The 16466-nt window shown below is 34.2% G+C and overlaps 5 protein-coding genes across 5 annotated transcripts; 2 read left to right on the top strand and 3 right to left on the bottom strand.

Annotated features, from left to right (window-relative positions):
* Positions 1 to 1093, bottom strand: TRIADDRAFT_49890 (uncharacterized protein; the record flags this gene model as incomplete). Its single annotated transcript, XM_002109377.1, has 3 exons — positions 1 to 166; positions 453 to 604; positions 962 to 1093. The coding sequence occupies 3 exons, from the start codon at positions 1091 to 1093 to the stop codon at positions 1 to 3; spliced, it is 450 nt and encodes a 149-aa protein (XP_002109413.1).
* Positions 1094 to 1851: 758 nt separating this feature from the next.
* Positions 1852 to 4463, top strand: TRIADDRAFT_53420 (uncharacterized protein; the record flags this gene model as incomplete). Its single annotated transcript, XM_002109936.1, has 9 exons — positions 1852 to 1903; positions 2178 to 2299; positions 2383 to 2460; positions 2570 to 2749; positions 2890 to 2994; positions 3074 to 3196; positions 3277 to 4020; positions 4109 to 4205; positions 4342 to 4463. The coding sequence occupies 9 exons, from the start codon at positions 1852 to 1854 to the stop codon at positions 4461 to 4463; spliced, it is 1623 nt and encodes a 540-aa protein (XP_002109972.1).
* A 733-nt stretch (positions 4464 to 5196) lies between these two features.
* Positions 5197 to 7287, bottom strand: TRIADDRAFT_63654 (expressed hypothetical protein; the record flags this gene model as incomplete). The annotated part of the gene is made up of 5 exons (XM_002109376.1): positions 5197 to 5334; positions 5493 to 5610; positions 5751 to 5951; positions 6362 to 6552; positions 6790 to 7287. The coding sequence occupies 5 exons, from the start codon at positions 7285 to 7287 to the stop codon at positions 5197 to 5199; spliced, it is 1146 nt and encodes a 381-aa protein (XP_002109412.1).
* Positions 7288 to 8882: 1595 nt separating this feature from the next.
* TRIADDRAFT_63653 (uncharacterized protein) lies at positions 8883 to 14276 on the top strand (the record flags this gene model as incomplete). Its single annotated transcript, XM_002109935.1, has 19 exons — positions 8883 to 9012; positions 9620 to 9726; positions 10050 to 10077; positions 10910 to 10957; positions 11026 to 11081; positions 11302 to 11402; positions 11504 to 11567; positions 11676 to 11752; positions 11830 to 11935; positions 12025 to 12221; positions 12321 to 12412; positions 12488 to 12760; positions 12863 to 13010; positions 13100 to 13284; positions 13359 to 13575; positions 13695 to 13807; positions 13892 to 13948; positions 14035 to 14060; positions 14169 to 14276. 19 exons carry the CDS (start codon positions 8883 to 8885, stop codon positions 14274 to 14276), a joined length of 2133 nt encoding a protein of 710 aa, XP_002109971.1.
* Positions 14277 to 15740: 1464 nt separating this feature from the next.
* TRIADDRAFT_53417 (uncharacterized protein) lies at positions 15741 to 16426 on the bottom strand (the record flags this gene model as incomplete). The annotated part of the gene is made up of 4 exons (XM_002109375.1): positions 15741 to 15826; positions 15904 to 15993; positions 16057 to 16135; positions 16292 to 16426. The coding sequence occupies 4 exons, from the start codon at positions 16424 to 16426 to the stop codon at positions 15741 to 15743; spliced, it is 390 nt and encodes a 129-aa protein (XP_002109411.1).
* Positions 16427 to 16466: the final 40 nt, after the last annotated feature.

The raw sequence follows: 16466 nt of genomic DNA, 5'->3' as shown, positions 1-16466 counted from the left end.
CTAGTATCCTTTATATAGTAAGTCAAATTTTGGTATATCTTGAGGATCGATCGGGCTAGTTACAATATATTTTCCTCTCATAGCACCACGGTATATAACTTCGATCAGGTCAATGAAATTTTGCTTAGTTTTAAAACTACCGATAAATTTTGTATGATCGGCAGTTCTAGAAAAGGAGACATTTATAGAAAAACACTCGATTAACGATAATTAATAGATATATAAGCGTATATACCTAACACATTCTATGGACATACAAAGTCACTTATTGAATGAGTATAGTACGATACTGTACTAGATTACTGAAGGAATCGCAATATGTACGCTCTATTTGAACGCAAAATCACGCGTGATTATCAGAAGCCTGATAATTTCATCAATACGCATACTAGAACAGATTTATGATAGCATAGCATATACTTGTACTTTTACTCCATTACAATTACACTTACCCGAAATCAACTTTCATGTGTTGAGCATTGAAAAAGAATACCGTGGCTGGTAAAATTGTAATATCGAAATATTTGATATATATGGGCACAGTATCTGCATCAATAGTGTATATCGTTGCCATTTTAGCCAACCTCTCTTGAGTTTTCATTAACTAGTCGATAAAAGTGTACGCCAGTTAAACAACAAGATCCAAAGTTTTCTTATACTTTACGACACTACAGCTAGTATTACACATACAGTAATAAAGCGAATCTTTTACATTTATTCTCAGAATTAGAAGAGAATATTGGCCTAGTGGGTATGATAGTATTCAAGCTTTATGCAAAACATGCACAGTATTATGATTTAATAGGAATGCCACAAAAATGTTATCGCATTTCATTCATAATGACTCTCGCGTTAATCTATTATTATGACGTTAAGGCTTGGGTAGCATCATGATGATCAAATTAATTTATAAATCGACTTATAGTTAAGTCTAGATAAAGAAGATCATCCTTATACTTACAATATCATCTAATTGCATGCAGACCATATCTGTTTCATGCCCGAACCTTAAAACCAAGACCTTTTCCGTTGTCGATCTTATTGCATGATCTACTTCTTTCTTGCTTTGTAATTTAGATAGTAAAAAACTCATCCTGTCTAATTTACCAATTCGTCCTTGATATAAATCGATACAAGAAAGAATGATAGTATGGCACTTTATGATATACTATTCAATGACGAACTGAAAGGGAACAGTGAATCTCTATAAGATTGAATCTCAATAATGCAAACTACGACTATTTACAATTGATCAAGGTATCCGAAATCCCTCATTCTGGATCGAGAAGGCCAAATCATGCCAAGCGAGCTCAGTGCGCAGGTACGAGTCCAGTGTACAATGTACTGTATTCGTACGGTACAATATGAGTGTGGCTAAATACTGTAATGAATACTGTACAGTACAGTACTGTGTTATACTGTACTACTAGTACATGCAGCAATTCATACAAGTTTTCTTTTCACTTCTACAGCAAAGTAATTACACCCTAATTACTGTTAACGTTGTAGTAAGCATAGTGCTATATAGTAGTATAGATACACTGCGCATTGTCAATATCTTTGGTTACCAAGGTAACCTATCAAGCCAACAATCATAAATACTGCAGCCTATGCAGTGTGTGTCTGCTTTATTTTAGTATTAAAGTTGATATCAAAAAACAAAACAGGCTTATACTTACGCTGATAATCCAGGATCTTATTCCAGTCTTGACAGTCATAGTTAAAAATTTGAAAGAAGGTGGGCTGTAGATTATATTATTGAAGATAGATCAAGGATAAATAAAAAATATCAAAATAGCCAATTGAAGATCTTACCCATTTCCATTCAGAAGATCATATTAAACTGCTACAATGACAGTGACAGACGAAATTGAAGAACTGAAAAGGAAGATCTCCCTTTTGGGTAAGCTACTTTTGATATTAGTATCGTCTAATCCTGTACCGTATATCAATATTTCAAAGATTTCATTTTTCATTATCACTGATTACTTAGATTATGGATTAGTCGGATGATAGCTAGTTTCAGTTGATGTACTATACATGATGTACAGCAAATAAGACTGTTGCCAGGATAGTTCGTTATCAATCGAATAAATTTGTAATATCATCAATCGATAATTATCTGCACTGTGAGTCTATGACATTCAGAGTTCATCTATATCTGTCGTAATTAATAGATGGCGATCGCAAAGCTTATTACGAAAGTTCGCAATGGACTATGAAAAAGAACAAGGAAATTGTTTCAAAGCTAAGACGCAATAATAGAGAGCTACGACTCGAATTAGCGAAGAAATTAGCCGTAAGCTCATAAATTTTTCCTGCCATATATTCTGATAAAGTAAAATCTATATTAAAAGCATTATCTTTTTACTTTTAATTTAGGGTGATGAAAGGGTCGTCGAACAAGCATTTTCTGATCGTAAGGAAGTACGATTAGCAACGAAAGGAATGGCATCTAAGGTAATACTAATGTTACTTAAATATGATAGTACCATTAATCTTACTTTCCTTAAAGTTCTTATACGGCAAATACTAGTTCATTCACTACTTTCCATTTTTTAATCATCAGACTGCCCTATCTAAAATGGATCAGAAAGTTTGCGAGACCAGAAAAAGATATAATGCAATGCATTCTGAACGACTAAGGAAAGAATCAGAGCTTGAAGAACTTCAGAAGAAATTTGGTGAAATGCTGAGTGAATATACTGCAATGAGCAAGACAGATTTGGGAGAATCAGCTGAGGGACAAGTAAGTCTTAGCAAACATCTGCTGCTTTGCATTTGAGCTTACTAAAAACGTCTTCTACATTATAAAAATTGTATCCCTAGCAACAAATGCACTAATAAAGAATTTATAATATAAGTGATAATAATCTATTGCCTTTCTAGACCCTTAGAATGTTGGAAAATCGATTAGATAAGGCTGAGTTGAAGATCACTGAATCGCAACGAATGCATAAAACTTATATTTTAATTCTTGAAAAATTGAAAGAGGTAATGTTTCGATAAACTAAGAGAGTAGTCAATAGATATTCCATATATTTATCTATTTCCCTAATATTCGTTATAACAGGAGCGACAAACATTTCCAAATGAACTTGACACCTTAGAGAAACAAATAAAACACCAAAAGATGCATTATGATGAACTTCAAGCCACTAACAGGGATGCTCAAATTGCTCGAGATTCTGCCAAGGTAAACGCAAACATCTGATTGTGCAATACTTAGTTCAGCATCAATTAATATATGCTTATATTTTTGTTATCGATTTTTAGTCCGAGCTATCTAAACTAGAGAGTTCAACTTATGATGCGCGACGTGATCGCGAGGGCGTACTTGCCAAGTACAAGAAACAGGCTGAAGAAAAGAAGAGTCAGCACGAAAAAGTTGAGAAACGGCTACAACGTGCATCTCTTCAATCGGATGACTTAATTGGTAACCTAGATAGACCTACAGTCAATATGGAAGAACAAGAACGAAAAATAACAACCTATGAAGATGCAATGCGAAAAATTAAAGATGCCACTGGTGTATCTGACATTAAAGAAGTTGTTCAAAGATTCTTGTCGCAAGGAAATACTCAGCAACATTTACTACAGCTCAAATCGAACAATGAGAAAACTTTAGTTCGCTTGCGGGAAGAAAAGGAAAAGTTACAGGAAGAGTTTGAGACCATGAAATATAGTGGTGAAGCGAAATTATCGAGCGGTGAAAGAATGCTTGAAGAATTTCAAGCTCATCTGGGATCAGAAGAAACTCGATATCAAGATGCTAAAGTTAGGCAAGAACGTGCTGCTCGCGTATTAGTTAATGTTAAAGCTGGAATAGAACATTTAGCCGATAAATTAGCCCATATTAAAGTTCCTAAAGGGCATGTGCCACAAGCACAACTTTCGCCAACGTCAGATGAGTACACATTAGATTTATTGGGCACATGCGAGCAAAAATTGCTTAAGTTGATGGAAGAATTAGATGGAAGAGATATGAAGGAACTCGAAAAGCAAATGGAACTGGAGGAGGTACTAAAATTCGACTATAGGAATCATTATGTAAACAAATTCAATGATTTCGTAAATATTAACCAAAAATTTAATTATTTATTTACAGTATCATTCTACCCTGGTTAACAAATTACCGCAACATAATACTCGTATTAAACTACCAGTAGTTTATAATAATTACGGCATTGGGGACGTATATGACGGTAAGATGAAGTTACAATCAATCGTACGATTAATATAGCATAGTGCCATATTATAAGTAGTGCAACAAAATATCTAATGATTTTGGGCTGTAATTATATTGTTACTTATGATAACTGTATTCACTTGATATTGCAGAAGAGGAAGATAGTGGAGAAGATGAAGACATTGTAACACGTGATGCGCTTAAACGACAGTCGCAATTAATAGTTGATTCTAAAACGAAGAAGAAAATCCGATCTAAGAAGAAGAAGAAGTAAACCTACCACCTATGGATCACTTGCTCTAGCATGCAATTTTTATGTTTTACTATTTTATAGAATTACCACTGATCAATTAAGAAAGTATACAGTATATTTACGTATTATGTTAAAAAGTTTTAATCAAGGTATTGCAGCACAGTTACACTTTTAGTTATGTATCATCCTAATATCTATCATGAGATGTTCTTAGACTAGACGCTTCATTTTAATTCTTTAATTTAGAAGCTAGTAGATGCCACCTTATCAATGGGCATAATAAAGTGATAGTATAGTAGCAGTGAATAATCTTTGTGAATATGTAGCAGTAGGTAAGTGTAGAATATTTATTACCAATGCCTAAGAGCGCATGTAAAATAAGGTAATTTCTTTGAGGTAATATTCCTACTTTTACCAGTACATGTCATTGAAATGATATAACGTGGTATAGCAACAAGTACTGTTTATTAAAATGTGTACTAGACTGTGCGTACAAGCATGTATATCTGCAGCTATCATTGATATCAAAAATAGTTATGTACATTAAAAAATAATAAATATTTCAATAAAGGCATTTATAGATTACTCGTTACCGAACTAGCAATAAGGATGAGATTGTTGCCTTCAGAGTGACACGAACAATCGCAAGCAATTATAAATAGAATTCCCTAAGTAAGCAATAATTATGTTTAAAAACTTGTAAAATTCTAGTGTTACAACATACGAAAATACATTATTATAAAGTACGAAAATTTCATTCTTTGGGGCATCCACCATGTGACATAACCGCGTCTTTTGTACGGTCATACCAAGGTTTCATTGAAGGAACCGTTTTCATCAAGTCTTCAAAAGCATCAAGACCTTCTATAGCACTTAAAACGCCATATACCGCCTAGTTATAAGACAAATTAGTTATCGATTGGTGTAATAGCTAGTAGCTATTGATAAAGACATTTGGGGCATGGGGAAGTGATTAATTATACAGGATTAAAAAATTGGTGTAACAACTAGATATAAAATATGCTTTACTGATTATCGCAATTCACTTACAAGATCGGCTAATGAGGGACTATCCCCTCCCATAAATTTTTCCTTTTTGCCAACTGCCGAAACCCACTTGCTTGCAGAATCATACATAGACTCACGTACGTCATCTTTTAGGTTATATCTAAAATTGAAAAATTAGAGATAGAAACTCAGAATCGAAAGAGATAGCGGTAGAACACGGTACGACATATAAATAGCAAGCAAAGGTCGATAGAAGAAAATAAGTACAGTTTCGAGTTAATAGCAGTTACTACGGCTTACTTGCGCTTTAAACCTTTACTAACGAGATACATGGCAATAGCACCGCCATAACGGGCAGTAAATCTTTCGAACCAATTAAATCTACCAGCTTCAGTAAAGTAATCGAAAGCTTGTATTGCTTCTGTTGGAGTGCGATAGATGTTTGGTGATAAGGTATGAACAAATTCATCGTCAACCCACTGACGCCATTTATTTTCTTTTCTGTATTCAATGAAATTGAAGGAAAACAGTCACTATTACATTGGTTGTACTGAAGACTAATCACTTCTGCTGTACTGTACTATACAAGTCATAAATCTATCCTTGATAGCGCATCATTATCAACAGGAGCCAACTGATTATAATACATACTGTATGTGAGTACTGTGCAAAGTATTTCAGTTGATGTAGTGAAATACAAGTATCGTAAGTGAACTTTATAAATACCCGTACAGCCTGTTTAAATACTCTTATATGGCAGTCATGCAAGTAAAGTATCAAGTTACTTATTCAGATTGCTATATTAGCAGGCATCCCATAAAATACGACCTTTTAGATTAATGAAAGAATCAGAAGATGTACTACATTTTATCATCATAATTTTTAAATGTACATTATACAGTATTACTCACTTTCGCTTTGGATCTTTATCAACTTCGCCTAGCATAATTTGATATCGATTAGCATACTCGATCTTTTCTTTACCTTTGTTATCAGTAGATTTTAGCTCAGGATAATAGCGAATTATCTCATCTAGACCAACTTGATCGCTGCGTAGCATAAATGTTTGGAGAACACTTACAATAAGTGAAGAATCATTTAACTATAAGGGCAAAATTGAATGTCAAATTTCGATTAGATATGAATGATAAGATAGAAATGGTATTGCTGGACGCGTATTCCTTTAAGGCGTAATACCTACGAATGAACTGTAAAGCGATCATGCAAGGTCGAAAACAATTACATTGTATACAAGTACGCCTATTGCTACTAAAATGTATAATCTGTCTCCAAATACGTAAGACAATTACAGAAGTAAGACGATATAGGCATGTAGTACCTGAATATCATTGACCATAACAATTGGGACCTTTCTATACTTTGAAAATTTAATTTCAGAACGAGTGAGAGGATTGACCTCGATCACTTCATAAGGAATATTGTAATAGTTGAGGAATGCACGCACTTTACAGCAAAAGGGACAATTTTGATACTGATAGAGTTTAACTGATAAATTGTGTTGTCCTTGTGTCGATTGCGTAGCAGCATAGACGACATTTTGATGTCGATGGGAAATAAAATTAACAATCACAGCTGTTCCGCACACGGCAAGTGCTACTCCACCTGCTACTGCAAATTTCGATCCCCAAGCGGATGATCTAAAATTTGTCTTGATAGTTGAGTAGTTTCTAGCTAATCTTGTACTGCTATTCAGGCCAATCGTATTTTGCTTAAGCAGAGCTAATGAATTTATATTGTTGCATCGAGTTAAATTTTGAACAAAAAATGGACTTTGAGAAGACAATTTGGACGATAGAGCACCAATTCTGCAGGCCATGATGGATCCTGTTGCTAATGCACCTGACTTTAATCTCATCATGTGTTTAGTAAGGCTGCTATCTACTGCATTGTACGGTAACCCTGATGCAGTATGCACAAGTAAGACGGTCTTGTGTAAATTGGCTTGAATATTACATCACGACTTTCCTGTTACAGAAATCCAGACTGACGGATGTTGTCGATTTTGTAGACTGTGGACGGCTTGGGATAGTACTTGAACACCAGGACAGAAGATGTGATACAGTATGATAGAATACAGTTGCACGTGGTTACGTACTCAGTATTGTGAGTCTGTGACAGCAGTCATCGCGTCATACTGACACCAAAGTGAAGTGCAAGTATTACACGTCACTACACTGGTGGCGTTGAACTGCAGAGAGTGACATCAGTAGTGGCGTCACACTACAGTACTGTACCACTGCATACTCTACCAGTGTCGTGTTTTGCAGTGTGTTGTTACCGCTTCCTACTCCGTACTGACAACACTACAACAATGACTCTAGACTGTCCTCCAGTCCGGTCTCCGGTCATCAGCGATTTTCCTATTACAGAAATCTGGACCGACGGATGCTGTCGATTTTATAGACTGTAGACGGCTTGGGATAGTACTTGAACGCCAGGACAGAAGATGTGATACAGTATAATAGAATACAGTTACACGTGGTTACGTACTCAGTATTGTGAGTCTGTGACAGCAGTCATCGCGTCATACTGACACCAAAGTGAAGTGCAAGTATTACACGTCACTACACTGGTGGCGTTGAACTACAGAGAGTGACATCAGTAGTGGCGTCACACTACAGTATTGTAGCGCTGCATACTCTACTAGTGTCGTGTTTTGCAGTGTGTTGTTGTCGCTGCATACTCCATACTGACAACACCACAACAATGGTACGGATCGATCTACCATTGAGATGACTCTAGACTGTCCTCCAGTCCGGTCTCCGGTCATCCGCGATTTTCCTATTACAGAAATCTGGACCGACGGATGCTGTCGATTTTGTAAACTGTGGACAGCTTGGGATAGTACTTCAACACTAGGACAGAAATAGTAATACAGTATGATAGAATTCAGTTAGACGTAGTTACGTACTCAGTATTGTGAGTCTGTGACAGCAGTCATCGCGTCATCGCGTCATACCAAAGTGAAGTGCAAGTATCACGTGATTCACGTCACTACAGCGGTGGCGTTGAACTACAGAGAGTGACATCAGTAGTGGCGTCACACTACAGTACTGTACCACTGCATACTCTACCAGTGTCGCGTTTTGCAGTGTGTTGTTGTCGCTTCATACTCCATACTGACAACACCACAACAATGGTGTGGATCGATCTACCATTGAGATGACTCTAGACTGGACTCCAGTCCGGTCTCCGGTCTCAGTGCTTCTCAGTACGGAAAGCGGTAGCGAACAAAACAGTATGGTACATACAGTACGATGCTATCAACTCCATAGTATTCCTGTAATATTGAGCAAAGTGTTCCACTAGGCTGTTCTTGCCATTGAAATTCAGTCAACCAGCTCGAGCTACTCAAACTACGTGGCTCTTCCAATTTTCAAAGAAGGAAAAAAAATTGACAGAAAATTCAAGATGTTTCAGGCATTAAAGAAGATTGCTAGTAGAAGTACAAATGAAGAGAATCGCCCTACACCTCCAACGGGTGTTCAGGTCATGGATCAGACCTTGAAAAAGAAATATGCTCGTGGAGTACAATATAACAGTGAGTATTTCAATGACAGCCACAAGAATTTTCTACTTTTCATCGATTGTACAATTGCCAGTCAAAAGAGGATTTTAGCCACAGACAAATGGACATGATAGAAGGATACCTTAATTACCTTACTAATCATGATTATGCAAGTGGACAGCAGTCAATTTGCATTGTGCCTAATTGAATCAAAAAATAATTCAATACGACTTGTACAGTATCTTGCCTAATGACTCTCTGTAGTTTGATGCAGCCCCTCCAATCATATCAATCCTTTTTGGATACTTAATATCAATAGTCCAATGACTTTATCGGTCAAGAGATATTAGCCGATTTGGTCTTGACTTACTTTTCTTCCTAAAGATTCAACATGAGTGTAGAAGACTGTTCAAAATGTAATCTCAGTCAATTGGTGGATGCCTTCATTACTCATCATACTATGCAATGGTCTATCCCCTTGCAAGACTTACTTTATAAAATATTGAGCTGTCATAAATCGAAATAAACACGTACATCGACTATATTATTATGAGTCAATTTTATAAATTGTCTTCTTATAAAATCCATATATCAGTGACTCTATCTAAATCTATCTACTTGTAATGCTTATACCATATAGTTAAAGTTATTATCAAAGGTGACCGAAATACTGGCAAGAGTTGCTTATGGAATCGATTACAAGGTCGACCCTTCGCTGAAGGATATACACCTACCAACGAGATTCAGGTAGATAGAATTGACCCTGCTGAAAGTATTCACATAATCTTTTACTAGCCATGTTACATCATTCAAAGGACTTTTACACTTGCATAATACAACCCAACAATAAATAATACGGTAAACAGTTTTACACAGGTAACATGGATACGATTCGTAAGATTTTGAATAGGTATTTTTCCTACACGTACTAGACTAGTAATTGATCATGGCTATACTTTGCTATTTAAATCCCCCTACCTTCATAGTGCAGCCAACTATAAGTATACGTAAAGAGTATGCATTGAATAGACATAATACCATTTTAATGACAAGTATTTTTATGGATATAGGTTGCAAACATACACTGGAATTACAAAGGTAAGGAATGAGCGTTAATTGAAATCGATAAAGTGTATTCTTTATTCTGATTAAAGCTATCAACTACTGTATTATGAATATCTAATTTATCGTTAATTTGATCAATTTGCACTGGATGGCTGTCTTTCTTATCACAACAGTACCTTTTATTATTCATCAAATCGCCCCCACTGTAATTTCATACAGTATACAACCCAAATTTTACACTCTAACCCTTATACTCGTACACTCGATTTTCATATTACTTTATTGTTACAACTTATGAGTATTTATAGTAGTAAATGTCTAGGAATATTACAACAATGTAGTTCATAGATACCTGATTTAGTTATTTAGTTAGTTATTCTGTCTGTTTGAATTTACTCTATTTCCTTTTCTACAATTTCTCAATTATTTCTTCTTAATTAATATTAACAAGACTGGTGATATACTGTAGTTGATAAAAATTAACTCATAACATTAGAATTGCTTTGGGTATATCAACAGCGGATTAACTTTAAAATGCCTTACTAACAATAATTAAAAAACAAACCATTCTTACTTGTCCATAAATAAGATATAATACTGGTCTATTCTTATCAAATGTTTACCACGCATTTATCGATTTAGAGTATAATTACACCCTTTTATAAATTATATAATTAACAACGTGCAACAGAGTTTTATTCTTGTAGGTTGATTCTTTATTGATTATTTATACGTATGTGGGTATCGCATGATTAAGTGATTAGATAAATCTTAGGTCTTCATTAGTGGATAGTATACTCGTATACTAGACTAGTATTGTTCGTAATCTAGTACTGAACTACTCTTCCATTACGTCCTATTGCAGCTAGTGATGATGTCGTAAAAGTCGAAGTTTGGGACGTCGTCGACAAAGGTTGATTCACAATTACAAGTAATACTTTACTATTACACAGCAATCTAATCACCCTAAAATCTGTTAAGGCCGTGCAAAGAAGAAAGCAAATGCCAGTTTAAAATTAACAAATAATGAAGTAGACGTAAGTAGCATGTGTTATATGAATATATGTTTTGCACTAACATAAATCTATAACATATGAATTGTAACGAAATGAGGCTAATACCGTAACAGTTTCTACTTTCTTCTCACACTCTTTCCATATAGCTAATAGCGATGTTTTAATAGTTGATTATTCTTACTACTGCAAAGAAATTACGATAATGAATTATATTCCCTTAAATATCAAATCAAATTTGCAGGATAAAGATGATACGAACGAACGAGTACTAGATGCAGAATTTGTTGACGTTTATAAGGGAACGAATGGCGTGATTATGTTATTTGATATAACGAAGCCTTGGTTAGTAAACATGCTTAATATCAGAATGCAATGATAAGATCATCAAATCGGTATACAACATTTTGTGATTTTCATTCATTAAATTTATTTAATATCTGTAGGACTTTCCAGTACGTTGAAAGAGAGCTACCAAAAGTTCCTAAGCATCTACCTGTTTTAATCCTGGTAGTTATAAATATCTTACAATTATTTAAATAGAAATATATTATATAATATGATAGTTGTCAATCCTGTAATAATCTGCTTGTATACATATTTCCTTTTACACATCAGGCGAACTGCCGTGATATGGGTGATCATAGATTAGTTACCGAAGAAGAAGCTATAGAATGGCTGAGGCAGTTCGACGAGTAAGCATATAACCTTGACATTACTACCGTAGGGTCATATTTAACAAAAATTTTGCCGATTTTCGATGGTGACCTAGTCGTGAAGACTCGGCCTCCATTAGATACGCCGAATCTTCAATGAAGAACGGATATGGACTCAAATATCTCTATAAATACTTTAATTTACCCTATTTGCATCTGCAGGTTAGACATTCTAAAAAAGTAATGCATTTATTATCTTTTAGCGTTATCATACGTATATCTTTAACCATAGATTTTTTTTCGTTTTATAGAGAGAAACACTACTGAAACAATTAAAAATTAATACTGATGATATTTCGGTTAACAATACATTATTTTTCCTGCTAAGAAATTTTCCTATATCCCAACATTCCCTTAGCATACCTTTTATCTTTTTCTCTAACGAAATACAGGCTGCAATCGAAGAGCTAGATATCCATTTAGAATCCGAAGAACAAAATTATAAATTGTTAGTTTATTAATTAAAATTACTTATAAGATCTTTCGTGTTATCTTCTTAATTATGCACTATATCTACTTACTTACGTTTACTGTATGCATGGGATAGATTTCTTAAGGAAATAGATAAAAAAGCTAAAGATAGAACCCGTGTGGCTACTCCAGCGCAGCAAGATCAAACTCTCAGCAATTCAAGTACGAGTATGTCACGATGTTATATTTGATAAATTCGACATTTAAGCTTATAAAACATTCGTAAATGGATTAAAGCTGTAGGAAATCAAAGGAAGGAGATTCCTAGTCAGCAGCCAAGTCCAGCCCCCGCAGCAGCAAGAGCAAACGTGGAAAAACCGACGCCACCTCCTCAAAAGTTGTCTCCGAAGCCTAAAGCGAAGGAGCTATCTCAAAATGTTAATAATAGTAAAACCAATACTAACGTCACGACTAGTGAAGACAATAATACAACTCAAAAGTTATCCCTGCGAGAGAGAATGACAGCGAAATTATTTAAATCCTCTCCCAATCCAGCAGGCAACACAAAGACTGATGGTAATATTTCTTGTTACATTTTTTTAAATAAACTATAGGGGATTAATCTGGCCCATTTAATTGCCTCGATAATGAAATAACTGACTTATCTTACATTTGTAGGGCCAGCAATTGTTATTGATAGGACTACTAGGCAAACTGGTGCAAATGTTGATAGTTTCAAACCGGAAGATGACTTAGATAACTCCTTCCTAGAAGATTCTAATAAAGTAACTGAAACGACAACTGTTCCGGTTCCCGTTGACAGCAGGTATTGGTTCTATTACTGACAGTTTTCTCTCCTATTACCTAGTGTATTGTAATGATAATCATGTAAAGTATTTTATCTGCATTTATTAGTGATGATGAAGCTGACGGTAATCCTTTGGTTACTGCCGATGAAGATATCGATTTAGATGAATTCGTCACTGAAAATGCTAATGTCGCCAATACTAGAGAAAGCGATGACGACGATTTTAGTGATAGTGATGAACCGGATATTGCAAAAGATGAAGATTTCGTTTTACAACCTGAACCAGCTAAAAGTAATTAAATCAATATTAGTATCTGCTATGGTGTACTTTTCGTTGTGATCATTAATATTAAATTGCATTCTTAGAGACTGTTGTAAAATCGTCGTCGAAAGGACCCTTAAAGTTTGATTTAAAATTCGAATATGATACTCCAAAGACATCGTCCCAACCCCGTTCACCTACTTCTCCAATTTCCCAGGCAAGCGACACGACTGATGGTACAGAACCTCAGTCTTCAAATCTGAATCTCGATGACTGGCTAAATGATGATGTGGATTTAAATGTCATAAAAACGGAAGATGAGTAAGTGTCATCAAAATATTTTAGTACCGTAAAATGTGTAGATTAATTACAGGTAATTTAGCATTGTCGTAAGGAATAGATCGTTTACCAATATGTCCTGAAAATTTCAAAATTTACAGACCTACTAAAAGCAAGAAAGGAAAAGGAACTAAGAAGAGTAAAAAGAATAAAGATACTATGGACTTTAGCTACCCTGATAACGCTGCTTCCCCTACAACGCAATCATCTCCTAGTAATTATTGCGATTAATAATTGGAAAGCTTGCTTTTATCTTCGTCATATTTCAAGTTAATATATGTGTTATTTTTATTCATAGAATATCCTACTTCCCTTGATGAATTTTTACAACAAGAGGAAGTCCCTGAAAATACAGGTATTATTATAACTAAATATAGAAAGACTTCCATACAGTATCGCTGCTAAAGCTATTTAGAAAATTTAACTTTTATTTCTTATTAGAAGTTACTAAGGAAAAGAAGAAAAAGGTAATCTGTTCTTCTGTATCTGGATTCTTGAACGATATCGATGTATTTCTGTAGACAAAATTGTATCCACTGTTCGAATTTATATGATCCGCTGTACTAATTTAACAGAAAAAGAAAAAAAGTCAAGGTACCGAAGACAGTCAGGACAAGGACAAAAAGAAAAAACATAAAAAAAAGAAAAAGAAGTCAGAAGAAAATGATTATGATGAACTGTAATGAGGACCTCGATTCATACTTGTAGTAGCTTGTTACGAAAACACAAGTATTTTTAGAGATAGTATGTAATATAAATTTTACAGTATTATTTCTTTCCTTGCAATGTATGCCCTGTCTTATAAGAATTGACTTCCAAAACCACAGAATACTCGTTAAGATTTTATAATTGTCTAGGTAATGAACTCATTTGTATATGGTGTGGAAATTGATTCGTAAATTTTTAAATAGAGATATCAAAGGAATTACAGTTGAGTATAATGCAAGATTTTAATGTTATATATCTTAATACTAAGTACATTGAGTTTCAAAAGTATATAATATTAAAGTACGCAAATAGAAAGGATGCGATAACCAAAAATTGCGATAGTGGTCGATCTGCTCCTGACCGTTATACTGTATTCGTATTTGTTTGACGTTATTGGATATTACGGTAAACCATTTCATTGTATTCGAAACTAGCATTGGAAACGAACGCTCAATTTCAATTGATATTAATAGTTGAATGAATGAATGATCTACCACTTACTGAGTCGAATTCATTATATCTAAAACACTTCTTATTCTGTATGGACTATTATAATTATATATAGGTAGTTTTTCATTTAAAATAAAACATTCTACATGTACTATTTCTTATCTGTAAATATTTGATACGGATGAATGTGTCTCTAAGTAATGCGTGTATTTATTGGACAACTTGATGTTTATAGGCTATATTTATTAATGTGCAGTACTGCAATTCATATTAGCGTATTCCTATCGTCAAAATTTTTAGAGTAAAACTCTTAAACATGAAGAAATCAAAATTTGACCATAATACACGTCTTTTATTAACTACCCCCTTTAATGGGAGAGCACGTTTTTTACTATTCTATTGACATAACGGCATGAATAAGAGATAGATCAATACGAGTATATCCCATGAACTTTTTATTAGCAAGAACCTATTTTGTAATATACTTCTGAAGTTTAATTCTTAGGCGATAGTGAAATGATAAATCAAAACTTTTTATTTCATGTTACTGTAAATATGTATCTTCAAGACCGTAACATGCATTAGATGATTGCAGAATTAACAGTTAAGAAAAATTGAATAGATTTCCAAATTATAGCTAACACTCAATGACTTTGTACTATACGATTACATAATGAGTAATTCAATTGTTTTTAACGATGCGAAGGCCGCATATACTCTAAATAGAAATTTATAACGTTTTCAGAATACTCGTATTCCGTGTATGTATTTATGATAGTAAGAGCTGGTTTAATAATGCTATCCTTAATTTACTTTGCGCCAATACGCGTCAAAGAATAAGATGCTGCACAGTTCCAAGGCAACAATAAATTCGGTAACACGAATTAGCATATCTCCTGCAATTTACATAGCATTTAAGGACCTGGTAAATATTTTGCTTCCAGTAGCATTTTCTCATACAAATAGTAGTGACGAATTTTTCGCATTAATCACTTCAAATTATATCCAAACCATGCAAAAATAATTATAGCAATTATGCCAATCAGTATCGCAACTATGAGTTGCATTGATGAAGCTGAAATTAAAAAATAATTATTAGCATTGAATATTATAGAATGTGTAGAATCAATTCTATAATTATTATTCAATTACCTCTTTCGCTGTTATCTGCAGATTTCTGAGGTGGGTTGGTAGCATCTGGTTGAACGCTTTGCTTAGTTGGTATTTTTATTAATTGCTCATCTGTATAAAAAATAAAATGGTAATTATTTAAATAAATTCTGATAATAAATTAAATTTTCTCACCAGGAAATTCTTCGGCAGATTCCATTTTGCAAGTTTGCATTTCAGAGCCATACAAGTCAGATATTCTTTCCAACGATAACTATGTCAATTTTTTATGTCATTTAAATATTAGAAATTGGGTATACAGAGGAATGACAGATTTAATACGGTAGCTAGAATTTCAGCAAACAGATTATAAAATTTATATATTGCTTAATATACGTATAGTACTGTGAATACAAAACGTCTATTTCACCTTGACGTCCTCATCTTTGAACATATAATCGCAAATTTTTAATCTGAATTTCGGATGCTCATACTTGACGCGTCTAGGAATTGACCAGCGATAACGACGCTCTAAAAATTTCAAGTAACATAATTGTAACGCCATTTTACTTAGATTTATTAATTTTTAGGCACAAAACTGACCA

Source organism: Trichoplax adhaerens, genomic scaffold (genome assembly GCF_000150275.1).
Source record: "Trichoplax adhaerens TRIADscaffold_2 genomic scaffold, whole genome shotgun sequence".
Lineage (NCBI taxonomy): Eukaryota > Metazoa > Placozoa > Uniplacotomia > Trichoplacea > Trichoplacidae > Trichoplax > Trichoplax adhaerens.
The sequence above is the reverse complement of the archived record's forward strand: the minus strand, read 5'-3'. Positions and strand labels throughout refer to the sequence as shown.